The sequence below is a fragment of the Gadus morhua genome, chromosome 12 (genome assembly GCF_902167405.1).
Source record: "Gadus morhua chromosome 12, gadMor3.0, whole genome shotgun sequence".
Lineage (NCBI taxonomy): Eukaryota > Metazoa > Chordata > Actinopteri > Gadiformes > Gadidae > Gadus > Gadus morhua.
In genome coordinates, this window is record NC_044059.1 from 29,258,107 (window position 1) to 29,270,334 (window position 12,228).

Below are 12,228 nucleotides of genomic sequence, written 5' to 3' on the forward strand. Positions count from 1 at the left end.
ATTCTTCAAACTTGAAACATGGATTTTGGGAACAACGCCAATAGAAGTCATATAGAAACTAACGGAATTGCTATGTGGAAATGTCATTATAATAAGTGAAGTTGAATTGGACCTACTTAGTAATCCAGTCATTTGGGACAATGTGATAACTTTTCTCTTGCAATAAAAAGACAAACACAAGTGCTCACATACAGCTTCAATTTTTATTACAATTCAAAAACGTATTTTAACAAAAAACTAACTTTATCTATACCATCTGATTATTCTTTCAGATACAAAGGCAACAATCTAAAAAACGGTTTAGCAAAATAGTTAGAATTCTCAAAAATAGAAGAATTCTCATATCAACGAGAAAAAAACCAATGCAAGGTTATTTTAATCAAGAATACATAATAACAAACACCTAATTACTGGTTTTGGGCACATTGCGTCTAATATCAATACAGTTAGGACTTTGCCTTTGCACACAGTTGACCAAATTGTTTAGGGGGGAAATCACATTTCAATTAACCTTAAGTGGAATACAGTTGACTAAATTGTTAAAGGGAGAAAAATCATGTTTCAATTAACCTATAAGCTTAAGTGGAATACAGTCGGTCTACAGATGGCACCACACATTATTCCCAGGTTTGGCTTTCACATGGGCATGGGGATGTTTTTCCATTCTGTGCCATGGTCCCGTCTGGAATCTATAAGAAAAACGAGACAAACGTTGGAAAATGGTTAGAAAACATCACGTCACAGACCACCTGAAGAGACTACACGGGTCTCAGTAGTAGGACCACCTGACCTGATCATTTCTAAAGGGCTTCCTTAATAAATAACTGTCTCCATCCCATGTAACTGGTGATCTTTTTGTCACAGAGAAACCATCCAAAAGTCAGTAGTGCCTTCAGTAGGGTAGAACTATGCACTTATATTGGTATAATATATTTGTTTAATACCAAGTAATGGGCATTGAATTCCCCAGTATTAGGGATACAATCCCATGCCAAACCTAAACAAGTTAGCCATCATAGAATTACAATTTAATTAATAGATAATGGGGTGCTATCCGGCGTATTTAATGCACACAACCAGAACTAACAGGATTTGGAATGCAAATCAGACCTCCGACAGCTTCCCGGATGCATGTTGTTCAATAATCTGTAGTTATTCGTTTTTCTACTAATGTGATCAATCTAACAATAGATTGTGTAAACCCAGAAGGGGAATTAACATCCCTTTTCTTCTCCTAATTACCATATCAAAGCAGCCTCCACCACTCATTCCTCCATCAAAGGTCGGATCTCCTCTCGATGCTGAGCAGCTCCACCTCGAAGATGAGCGTCGCGCCTCCTGGGATCTTGGGCGGCGCGCCTCGGTCCCCGTAGCCCAGCTCGGAGGGGATGACCAGCTTCCTTTTCTCGCCTTCGCACATCCCCAGGAGGCCCTGGTCCCAGCCTTTGATCACCTGCCCGGTGCCCAGGGTGAAGGTGAACGGGCTGTCCCGGGGGATGCTGCTGTCGAACTCGGTCCCGTCCTCAAGCTTCCCGGTGTAGTGCATGTTCAGCACGTCACCCTTACGGGACTTCATCTGGCAGTTGTCGACTCTCTTCTTGATGCCGATCTGCAGCTTCTTCTTGTCGGCGCCGCTGACGGCCGCCGGGAGGACGGAGATCAGCGCCACCGCCAGGAGCATCAACACACGCATGGCTGAACGGCGGATGGATCTTTAACTAGAGGTCGAATATGTTTTTGTTTTGTTTGCACCTATAAAAGCGGAGCAGGGGATCTGCTCGAAACGATCGAACCGAACGAGGTCTACTCTGTTCTGCTGAGCGAACGGAAACACGTAACCTTAAAAACGGATGGTACAACGAACAAACACCGCCGTGCAGAAACCATTCCGTCGCTCGGGTTCCTCAGGTCGCTTCGGTAAACCTGGCGGTCACCGGTGTCAAACATCTACGTTATCAAACGTAGGTTATTATCTGAAACATTATGATTGATGCAAACAAACATTATTGGTTTCTATCAATCATAACCTATATCTCGATGGAATGTTAGAAATCATGACCTAGATTGAAATGCAGTAAATTGTGTTCGGTTTCAGGTGTTCAAAGTTCCTCCCCGGACTGGACTGTCGGGCCGGCCGGTACTGCTCAACCGATACTGAACCGGGTCATTCACGATGGGGATCGTCCGGATATTATTCTCTCTCCTCAATAACCCGCGGGTCATCGAGAAGTTGGCTGAATCCCGCATTATACGGCGGGCGGCTCAGATCACCGCCTACGCGCTGACCAAAGCTCAGATCGCGGGCAGGGACGCGTCGGATCGGATCCTCAGCGCCAGCGCGGTGCGGGGGGAAGCCGGCAGGACCCCCGGAGACACGGGGGAGATGGGCGCTCTCTTCAGGAGACTGCGAGAAACGTTTATTAAAGAGCTCAAAGAAGGATGGAGAAACGCTTCCAAACAGATCAAGAAATGAAGACTTTAACGTTCTGCGTTCACTCGGTGGACTGACCAGAGCAATGGTTCTCCTTCCCTGCACCGCCTCAGGTGGTCTACCGCCAGGCCTCGGACCTTATGAGATGTGGGATATAAGGGTGTAAATAATGACCTCACTGTAAAGTATGCCAAGCTTTGGTCTTCCAACAGCCAAAATGATTGAAACTATTTATATTGTATAAGTTATTGCAGTATTTTCAGTATGTACATACAAATATACCTTGTGTTATTGACTCGATTTAATTTCTCATTTAAATAAAGTATGTAATGGTGTTCAGGCCAAAGCCATATTGGTGTAAACTTTAATGTTGTTCTTGTCTCATTGAACAATAGCAGTAACTAAGCTTTTGTATTTGAAGCACAATGCTTGTTTGCTGAATGTCCGATCTTTTCTGTTGGGGGTAAGCATGGCTCTCGGAAGAGCAGAATTCTGTATTTACGCTACAGTAGTGGCATCAGAACTTTGCTTTTTTCATACAAAGGTCAAAGGAATTGGTAACTGACACTATACTCTTTAAGGGAAAGCAGTCATTCTGGTAGCATTGCTTTTCTACTTGTACTCTTAAAAATGACCATACAAATGATTGATGCACAGAAGATTTATTTTTGCTATAATAAAACACAAACATTGAGGCAGGTTATATGTAGCTAAACTTCTGCAGACACACTGGCCTGGCTACTAAATATTAGTTACAGTTTAATCATTTCATACAGAAAAATAATCTCTAGAAAGAGAAAAAGATAGTATTGGTTTCTGACGACATGAGTCAGAACATATACACTGATATGGTATCCGACCATAGAAAAATAAATCTCATTATACAAAAAAAAATCAATGCAATTAAATAGGATGCAGTTTAAGGAACAGGGTTGGAATTACAACTGAGGAGATACACCAAGACAGCTATGCTAATCCAGGTCTACACTAGAAGGGTCAAGGTGCCAACATTCTAGAGAGGCACTGCCCAGGAGTGTAATGTAACAGGTGGCAGCATATGCACTGATATGACAGACCACCCTCAGTAAACACAGATGGTCATCTTTTTATTTTTTTCATCTTCCAAACCGGACAATTTCAAATACCATCCCTTCTCTAGAACAACGACTGATATGAAGTGCTTACATGATGAGAATAACAGTAAGACTTACTGACTTACTGACACTTTAGAAAAGCGCATCAGCAAATTAAATGTAATGTAAAAGACCATTTGAAGCCAGAAGGCCTTTTCTTCTCATTGCTTTTTCCTACTGTTCAGAATCTAGACAAAAGCATTGGATGCGTTCATAGGATAATTCAGATCCAGACAGACATTGTCAGGGTCCTGGGAACAGTGAATTTAGTTTGGAATGGTCGGAGGCTCCAAGGCAGGGCATTGGTTCCGATCAAGTCAGGAACTTTATACATTTGTTAGTTATGAGTCAAGAAAAGTAGAGTTGGGAAGGAAACGGATAGGAAGGTGGAGCTACATTGTGGGGATTCAATTTAAGCGTGTCACATAATCAGTCGCCTTGCTTCTCTAAATCCACAATTTGGTTACCATGAAGCCGAGGATTGTAGTCAGCAGAATCCAAATCGTTGATGTCACTGAGAGAGAGAGAGAGAGAGAGGGACAACCATGAATATTATCATATTAGTATCTTTAACCCCTGCTTTCCTCACAGCCCTGTAAAGTGTAGAAATTGTAGAGTATGTTACCTGCAGTGGATGAGTTACACTGCATGTCCACAAGTGAATCCATGTAGGCATGTCCTAGCCAATCGCTGTAGGTCTTTTTATCAGCCACGCCCACTAGGCGGAGTGTAGAATCTTTAAAGATGAGATCTGAGCCCTGATAGGCTGAGGAGTCGAACATTTTGAATGCGAGGCCCTCGTCACTGCGAAAATATTTCTACAGAGACAGAGACAGGAAGAGGGAGGGACCAAGATGTTTGCATAGCAGAGCGATTCAAGAAAAACTGTTCTTAATATTGCCCCTTCCGTCAAACTTGTATTTTAACACAACTTTTACCATCCTAGCCCCCCTACCTGTGCATAGTCCAGGAGTCCGTAGACAGCGTGGGTGTTGGTGCCGGGCCGTACCATGACGGCGTGGGAGGGGACTCTGGCCAGGTTACAGTCAAGGTACTGCGTAACCTCAGCTTTGCTGTTCTGAGAGCACAGCAGCTGGAAGTCCTTGGACTGAAGGCTCAAGGCCCAGGGCTCCTTCGAGTTACCTGCAGGGCAGAAAGAACGATTATCAAATTTAGCTTTGGTACATTTGGACACAAAACGCAATAGGTCAAGCAATTGTTTTTTATCAGGTTATTGATGAAGGATAACGCCTTGCAAGAGATTGCGAGTTATTTTATGCACATACAACATCCAAGTAATACATACATTTGTTAAATATGGGCAAAATGTGTCATACCGTCTGTATTTTGGAAAACAGTTGAGTGCTTAACGAAAGCCACATCTCCAAGTCCTGCGGCCATACACCTAAGACGTACAGGCAGATAAAGTTCAGAGGCCGAACACCATTTCATTTATTGGTCAAAGTTACTTACAAATGATAAATCCATTATTTTCATTCCACTACTAGCCTTGTGTATCTACTAGAAAACCAGTTAGCTCAATATTTAAAGGCTATTCCCAAACTCCATCGGAGGCCATCCATCACATTCAGATCCACTCAAAGGATTGTAGGAGTTGTAGTTCTCAGGGTACCTGAAGGCTCCGTTGTATCCGTCATACAGGTCCTTCCCCTTTTCACATATGTCCTGCCCTGCTTGGTCTCCCACACACAGGCTGCACAGGTTAGAAGGGAAGCCTGGCTGATTGGCACCCGGTACACAGCTCTGCTTAAAGAAACCCCCCACCGCTAGGCCCCGCAGGAGACAAGTGGAAAGACAAACAATCAAACAGACATATCTTCCAGAAACCAGTTAAAGATCTCATGCAATTATTGAGATTACTCTTTATCTGCAAGAGATAAAGATCACAGGCCTGTGATCTGTGTGCCTGTTTTTACCCTCCCCCTTTTCTCCACAGTTGAGCGGGAGTTCCTTTCCCTCAAACCCCAATCAGAAGTCAGGCTCCATCAATAAATGGAGCACACCTGTGTAACTCTCTCTCTCTGATCGGCGCTGGCATGCTGGTTGCTGCCTCAGCCCTTCTTACGTGGTTTGTTAGAGCCTTAGTTAAACCTAGATAAGCAGAGTAGGCCTTTTGTTGTTTGGTTTTGGTTGCAGTTAGTGAATAGTTGGGCCTGGTTTTGTTATACTTGTTTACATTTTTTGGCAACTTCCTTTTGGTCCCTTCTTCCCCCACAGGTTTGTTTTTGAAGCCTCTGTCATAGTTGTGTCTTGAGTGGTGAAAATAAAACCCTTTACTTTTGCCACCTTTACTTTGACTCCCTCAATATTATTTGGTTGTTGTGCTTCGTCCTTATTTACCCCTGGTGCCACCAAAAGGGGACGTGAGTGACACGCGTGCGCACGCACACACACACGCTTGCACATGCATGCACTCACCTTGTGGAACCTGGCACTGCTCTGGTTTGATCAGCCCTCTGTCCGTCAGCACCGCGACCGGAATGTTCCATCCGGCGGTGCGTCCGTAGCCGGTGTGACAGGAACGAAGGCCTCTCAGGTCGTCAAGGTTACGGATGTCCACTCGGTCCTTTTTCACCACGGCAACCGCGTAGTAGATGGAGCCATCGCGCTCCTCTGCAGGGACAGTGTGGTGTGAGGTGTGGTGGATGTTTCACTATTCATTAATGGAACAGTCGAGTCGTCCACGTAGTACAGCTGCATGGTTCTATTGACCCTCTTCACAAAGGTGTCATCTAAGATGAAGAAAAACTAATGGAGATACTGTAAGGCCCCTTACCTCTTCGAAACAAGGGGGAGGGGTAAGGGGTAGAAATGGGATTGGGCCTAAATCTACTAGCCCTTACAAGTAGCAGATCCATAATACTGTCATGAGCAACCCCTGGGTTTGTCTTATGACGGCTGAAAATACAATCTCGATTGAAGCAAAATATTTTCTACATATAATTCTCCCTAATTCTCTATAGTCTCGATTAAAATGGTTTCCTCCGTCGGGTGTTATGTAGGACCACCTCTGTTGGGTCACACACTGAGTGTCCTACCGGTATAGCTCTCCCCCGTCGCGGGCACAAGGCCGTAGTCTTTGCCTGCTGTGTAGATGTAGCCTCCGTCCAGTGTGATGGCATCAGCCTCATCATTCTGTGCACAAACACACACACACAGACACACACACACACACAAAAACACACGCACACATCAGAATCCGAATTGAAGGATGAGTGTCTGTGAGGGACGGTGGGTCATAAGACTGCGGTGATCACCTTTATCTTCGCCAGGCAGTCTGGGACGGAGGCTCCGTAGACGCACTGGACGCTGGGGGTCAGGCCTTTAGTCCTGAAGGCCTGGGCCATGTCCACACACTTACGCTGCTCCTCGTTAGACAACACACACCACCGCAGGAAGCCCGGGAGCTCTGCACACGCACACACACACACACGCACACACAAACACAAACACATAAATAAAGAAAATAATAGTAAAGTAAAGACTTTAAGGACGAGAAGGTCAGACACAGAGAGACAGACAGACAGACGGACAGCCGGCTAACCTTCCGGCTTGCAGTCCATCCCCTGGAGGGCTTGGTAGTAGGCCTTGCCCATCCAGTCCTTGGGGTTCTCGTACTCTGCCTTCAGGAAGGTGGTGGACGAGCTGGAGAACAGGACGGCTCCGCCCCCGTACGAGTCCGAGGAGAAGACCTTAAAGCCGGAGTTCCTCTGCAGGCAGGAAGTTAAATTTAGCTTTCACTGTTGACATTCTAATCTTGTGTTACCCTAGCTTACTGTGATGTCAATTAGGGCTGTAACGATACGCGTATCAAACCGAAAATCGCGATACTCAAAGCCACGAAACTGTCTCGCGGTGTGAGAAGGCAGAAGCGCGATACGCCCTTTCTAACTCTGCGGGCAAATTGTCCGATTGAAATTTGCTAATAATTTGTCTAAATAATAGTCTGCTGACAGCGCCCCCTCCTATCGATGCCGTAGGTATGCGACTGCAATCCTCCGTGGCTACGGAGGATCGCATTTCTCCACAGCCGTCGAAGTGTTCATATGCGATATGAACGACATTTATCCAGAGGGGGCCTGTGTGATCCTGTCTCTAGTGTTTTGTGTGATTTGACTGGCAGTTTGTCTGCTTATAGGTCGGAATGAAGCGGCCACTGATTATTGACAGGATGGGTACTTTATTCTACCCGACTCGTTCGCTTCTTTACTAGACACACGCGCTACCGCTCGCTCTCCACGCTCCCGTTTATAAATCATCTTAACATCGCTTCACTGTGTTCACCTCGACACTCCGCTAGGAGGAGCCGGGGATCGAACTAGCAACCTCCCGGCGACCAGCCAACCCGCTCTACCCCCTGAGCTACGCAGACCCCAATTAGACGGAGTGGAAAGAACGTTTTTCGTTTTTGAAAAGATCCAATCATTCTAAAGCCCTACTGTACGTACGTCCCTCCTGATACGTACCAAGCCTGCGTTCAGCATCTCGTAGACCTCGGAGGAGGAGACGTCGCTGTGGACCACCACGCCGCGGGAGGGGACGCGCACCAGGTTGCAGCGTTTCCAGTCAGTGACGGGAGCTCTGGTCCCATCGCGGCACAGCAGCTCATAGTCAGAGGACAGAAAACCCTGTGCCCAGGCGGGACCCTTGCCTGGTGGGAGAAACGTCACATAAGAAGTTAACTAGTTGTAGCTAATGATGTTTCTGAATGACTTGCTAATCCCTAGTGAATGATGGTTATGAGAGGGAACCAAATGTTCCCTATTTTCAGTCTAGATATCAGAAAAACGGACCGACATGCATTACTTGAACTCATTGAACTTGATTGTAATACACACACAGACCGATTGACCCGGTACCGATCTGATTAATGTGTTTACCGTCTGTGTTTTCGGAGACGGTTGTCTGCTTTATAAAGGCCACATCTCCTGCACCTTCAGCAAGACATCTGGAGAGAGAGAGAGAGAGAGAGAGAGAGAGAGAGAGAGAGAGAGAGGGAGAGGGAGAGGGAGAGGGAGAGAGAGAGAGAGAGAGAGAGAGGGAGAGGGAGAGGGAGAGAGAGAGAGAGTTGAATCTGTATTCAAAATGACACGCCCATACTACACAATATAATATCTTGTTGTGTGTGTGTGAGTGAATTGGCTGTTTTGTTTTGCGTGTCCATTTTGACCCTCTTTTTGTGGCCTAAGTGCTGCGTTACCTGAAGGCCCCGTCGTAGGAGAAGTACATCTCGTTGGAGCCCCAGTCACACTTATACTGCCCCTCGGGCCCGCCGTTCCCCTTACACAGCCGGCACAGCGCAGAGTCCTTCGGCGCCCCGGGGACACAGCTGGCGTTGAAGAAATCAGCCACGCCTGATTGTCACACACACGCGCAGACGCGCAGACGCGCACACGCACACACGCACGCACGCACGCACGCACACACATACACACACACACACACACACACACACACACACACACACACACACACACACACACACACACACACACACACACACACACACACAAACTAGATGCATGTTTCACCCTTCTTTGATGGATAGGTGTACAATGTGGTGTGTGTGTGTGTGTGTGGAGGACTGCACCGGGTAATCAGTGAGCCCAGGTTAAACCAGCCGTCACCTCCTCGATGGCGGGGAGCAGTTGGCCTTTGCTACACGCGCCACCGAGGGGACTTTCATCGGCTCCTCCACACACGGATGGTGGGTTTAACCCGCTGCACGCTGATGGCTCAATGTGCAGCAGACGTGTGGCTTCACCCAGCCATCCTCCACACACACTCCCACATGCATGTTTATGCATGCACGCGTGTGTGGGTGTAGGCTCTTACCTCTTGTTATGTCACATCCCATCACGGACATGAGCCCTTGGTCTATGAGGTAACCCAAAGGCATGTTCCAGCCCACTGTTCGGCCCAGTCCCGTGTGGCAGCTCTTCTTGCCCGCCAGGTTGAAGATGTTGATGGCACTGTTGGACTTCTTCACCACGGCGACGGCATAATAGGTGGTACCCGGTTCTGAGGTGACATTCAGAGGAAAGAAAGTTCAGATGTTGGCTACACATCGTAGCTGCAAAGATAATTACATGAATGAGAGTGTTCTGCTGAATGTGTCGACATTCAAAGGCCACATTCAATTGAACTGCAATGTCTTTGAGTATTAAGGAAAGGGACTCTCTGGACTCTTCGTTGGACATTTTTTTCCCGGGACGTTCTACTGATTTTACAGGGACTGTCACCGAACATTTGTGATTGACACTGTAGCTCTAGGCCCAGCCACAGTGTGTGTGTGTGTGTGTGTGTGTGTGTGTGTGTGTGTGTGTGTGTGTGTGTGTGTGTGTGTGTGTGTGTGTGTGTGTGTGTGTGTGTGTGTGTGTGTGTGTGTGTGTGTGTGGGAGTGGGTGGGTGTGTGTGTGTGTGTGTGTGTGTGTTGCTATCATGTGGAGATGAATTAGTTTAGTTGTACTTTACCACCTTGATTATCGGATTCCCCTGCAGCCATCTTGAAGCTGGCTGACTTCCCTAGGGCGTAGATGTCCTTGGAGTACATGGACAAGGCATCTACTTCTTTATTCTAGAGAAAAACGAGAAGTAGCATAGTAACTTCTTACTGGAAGTATTCCTACAGACCTCCAGATATATGACGTATAGCTTTAGTTTAAAACATACCTCATTCGTAATCAATCTACCAACTTGGAAAAACATTACATCTGTAAAATGTTACTTACTCTTGTGGCAACGTAGTGCACCCTCTATCTGTTTATATTACGTGATATCTAGCATTTGTAGACTTTGTACACTGTTAATCCCAAACATTCTGCTTTAATGACCTTTTCTATTTATAAAATCTAATACAATAACTGGTATTCTTATCAAGAATGGGGGGGGGGCTTGGGGGGGTAAACTCTGTGACCTAGGCTGACACGGGGCTGGCAATGTGGTTATCAGACTGGTTATAGAGGGTCAGGAGAGTCAAAGCTATAAACCCTTCTTCTACTTCTTCTTCCATCTTTCAATGTACTTTAACCTGGAGGGCAACAACTACATATAACACAGTGTTTGTGGTTTACATTTCTAAAAATGTGATGTACAATTCCCATTTTAGATAGTAAAATATTGTTTATTCACCGTTAAAAAGCAATACGTTAAATCAAATAAATAAAGTCTGTTAACAAGACGCAAGCAGAGGAAAGCTCTGATGTCACTTTGTTACCACTTTCCACAACAACATATCTATATTATAAGCTAAACTTTATTCACTAAATTGAATACGACTTCTCCCATCTGGTCTTCATCCTCTGTTATCATCACATATGTTTAGTTCCCACTGCGAATGTGCCAACAGTACAGATGGAGCGACTTTTGACACCAGGGCCAATCACCTGGGTCGTCCAATCAGTGGCTTTATAAGCCATTTCCTTCTTATCGACACTTTGATAATGTCTGTTCACGTAGCCTGGACATTAAGGATAAAGGTTGAAGTGCAAAACACTGTTGCGCAATCAAATGGCCTATATGATTTAAAAGTACGATATGTAACGTATACACCACACGTTTAGAATTGGTACTGCAGTCAAGAAAAACAACAATGGAGAGCGGTCTCATGCCCTCTGCTCCCCAGACCGGAGGCTGAGTGCAACATCATCATTTGAGAGGATCACAATTATTCTATTGTGACAATGACGAGCGATGGTGAGTCTTACTCCATTGGCGAGCACCTATGTATGAGTTTGCTATTTATTAATTGTTTGCTCATTATAAACCAGCTCATGTCGCATTGTCCTGAGATCCCTACGGGCTCTAAACTGTCTCCATCTTTCAAAAGCAACTCGTCAACTTGGCTGCAGCATACTTTGTTTGTGTGCCAATTCTCTTCACATCTGGCAACCTTTTTATTTTGGTATTTCATTGACGGGGCTTGCTCTCAGATTACTACGATAATAATTATAAATAGATGAATATATAAACGACGTGTTGTAATGTTGTAAATCCTTTCCCACCTGCAGTCTCTGAGCACAGGCCTCAACGCTGGGGGAGTTGACGCACGAGATGGTGGGTCGGATGGAGGCCGACGAGAAGGCCTTGGACATGGCCTCGCACTTCATCTGCTCCTGGTTTGAGATGGTACACCATCGTAGTCCATTCACTGAGGGAACGACACACACACACACACACACACACACACACACGCACACACACGCACGCACGCACACAGACACACACAGACACACACACACACACAGACACACACACACACACTCACATACACACACACACGGAAAGTTCCAGAGGAATACCTCAGTAGTCAAAATCACTTAATACGGTGCGTAAAATAGCCAAATAAGTGAAGTGTTGTCGACTCTTGCATGTGATAATATCTATGATAGATATAATCTATATCTCTATCTACTGGTTAAAAGCACTAGATAACATGGGGATTCTGACAGGTCAAGATGGAAATCCCATTGAGAACAAATACAAATATAACTAAATCATTTGGTCAAATCTGGGAGTAAAAAGTAAGATGATATAAATACATTTAAGATCGCCAGGGTGGCTAATTGTCGGTCACTACTCCTATGAAATTGAAAAGGACGGTAGAATATGGAAAGCCTCACCGGTGTGGAGCACCAGGAGCAG

The 12,228-nt window shown here is 45.7% G+C and overlaps 3 protein-coding genes across 4 annotated transcripts in view; 1 reads left to right on the forward strand and 2 right to left on the reverse strand.

Annotated features, from left to right (window-relative positions):
• Window positions 1-184: 184 nt before the first annotated feature.
• fkbp2 (FKBP prolyl isomerase 2) lies at window positions 185-1,845 on the reverse strand. The gene is made up of 2 exons (XM_030373611.1): window positions 1,243-1,845; window positions 185-689 (listed from the first exon to the last, which is right to left on the reverse strand). Exon 1 carries the CDS (start codon window positions 1,691-1,693, stop codon window positions 1,277-1,279), a length of 417 nt encoding a protein of 138 aa, XP_030229471.1. The 5' UTR covers window positions 1,694-1,845; the 3' UTR covers window positions 185-689; window positions 1,243-1,276.
• Window positions 1,846-2,095: 250 nt separating this feature from the next.
• ncbp2as2 (uncharacterized protein NCBP2-AS2) lies at window positions 2,096-2,799 on the forward strand. Its single transcript, XM_030373612.1, has one exon. It carries the CDS (start codon window positions 2,174-2,176, stop codon window positions 2,471-2,473), a length of 300 nt encoding a protein of 99 aa, XP_030229472.1. The 5' UTR covers window positions 2,096-2,173; the 3' UTR covers window positions 2,474-2,799.
• A 277-nt stretch (window positions 2,800-3,076) lies between these two features.
• Window positions 3,077-12,228, reverse strand: part of meltf (melanotransferrin) — a 9,403-nt gene continuing 251 nt past the window's right edge. The window contains exons 1-16 of one of the 2 annotated variants that reach the window (XM_030373606.1): window positions 12,207-12,228; window positions 11,589-11,734; window positions 10,060-10,162; window positions 9,421-9,606; window positions 8,786-8,939; window positions 8,466-8,533; window positions 8,052-8,236; window positions 7,130-7,295; window positions 6,843-6,994; window positions 6,624-6,720; window positions 6,004-6,198; window positions 5,198-5,351; window positions 4,902-4,969; window positions 4,520-4,707; window positions 4,190-4,382; window positions 3,077-4,078 (exon numbers count right to left, since the gene is read on the reverse strand). The exon at window positions 12,207-12,228 is cut by the window's right edge and continues 251 nt beyond it. In XM_030373606.1, the coding sequence (XP_030229466.1) occupies window positions 4,011-4,078; window positions 4,190-4,382; window positions 4,520-4,707; window positions 4,902-4,969; window positions 5,198-5,351; window positions 6,004-6,198; window positions 6,624-6,720; window positions 6,843-6,994; window positions 7,130-7,295; window positions 8,052-8,236; window positions 8,466-8,533; window positions 8,786-8,939; window positions 9,421-9,606; window positions 10,060-10,162; window positions 11,589-11,734; window positions 12,207-12,228 (2,145 nt within the window). In that variant the 3' untranslated portion in view covers window positions 3,077-4,010. The remainder of the gene's footprint in view (window positions 4,079-4,189; window positions 4,383-4,519; window positions 4,708-4,901; window positions 4,970-5,197; window positions 5,352-6,003; window positions 6,199-6,623; window positions 6,721-6,842; window positions 6,995-7,129; window positions 7,296-8,051; window positions 8,237-8,465; window positions 8,534-8,785; window positions 8,940-9,420; window positions 9,607-10,059; window positions 10,163-11,588; window positions 11,735-12,206) is intronic. The other variant, XM_030373607.1, reaches the window with a different exon arrangement.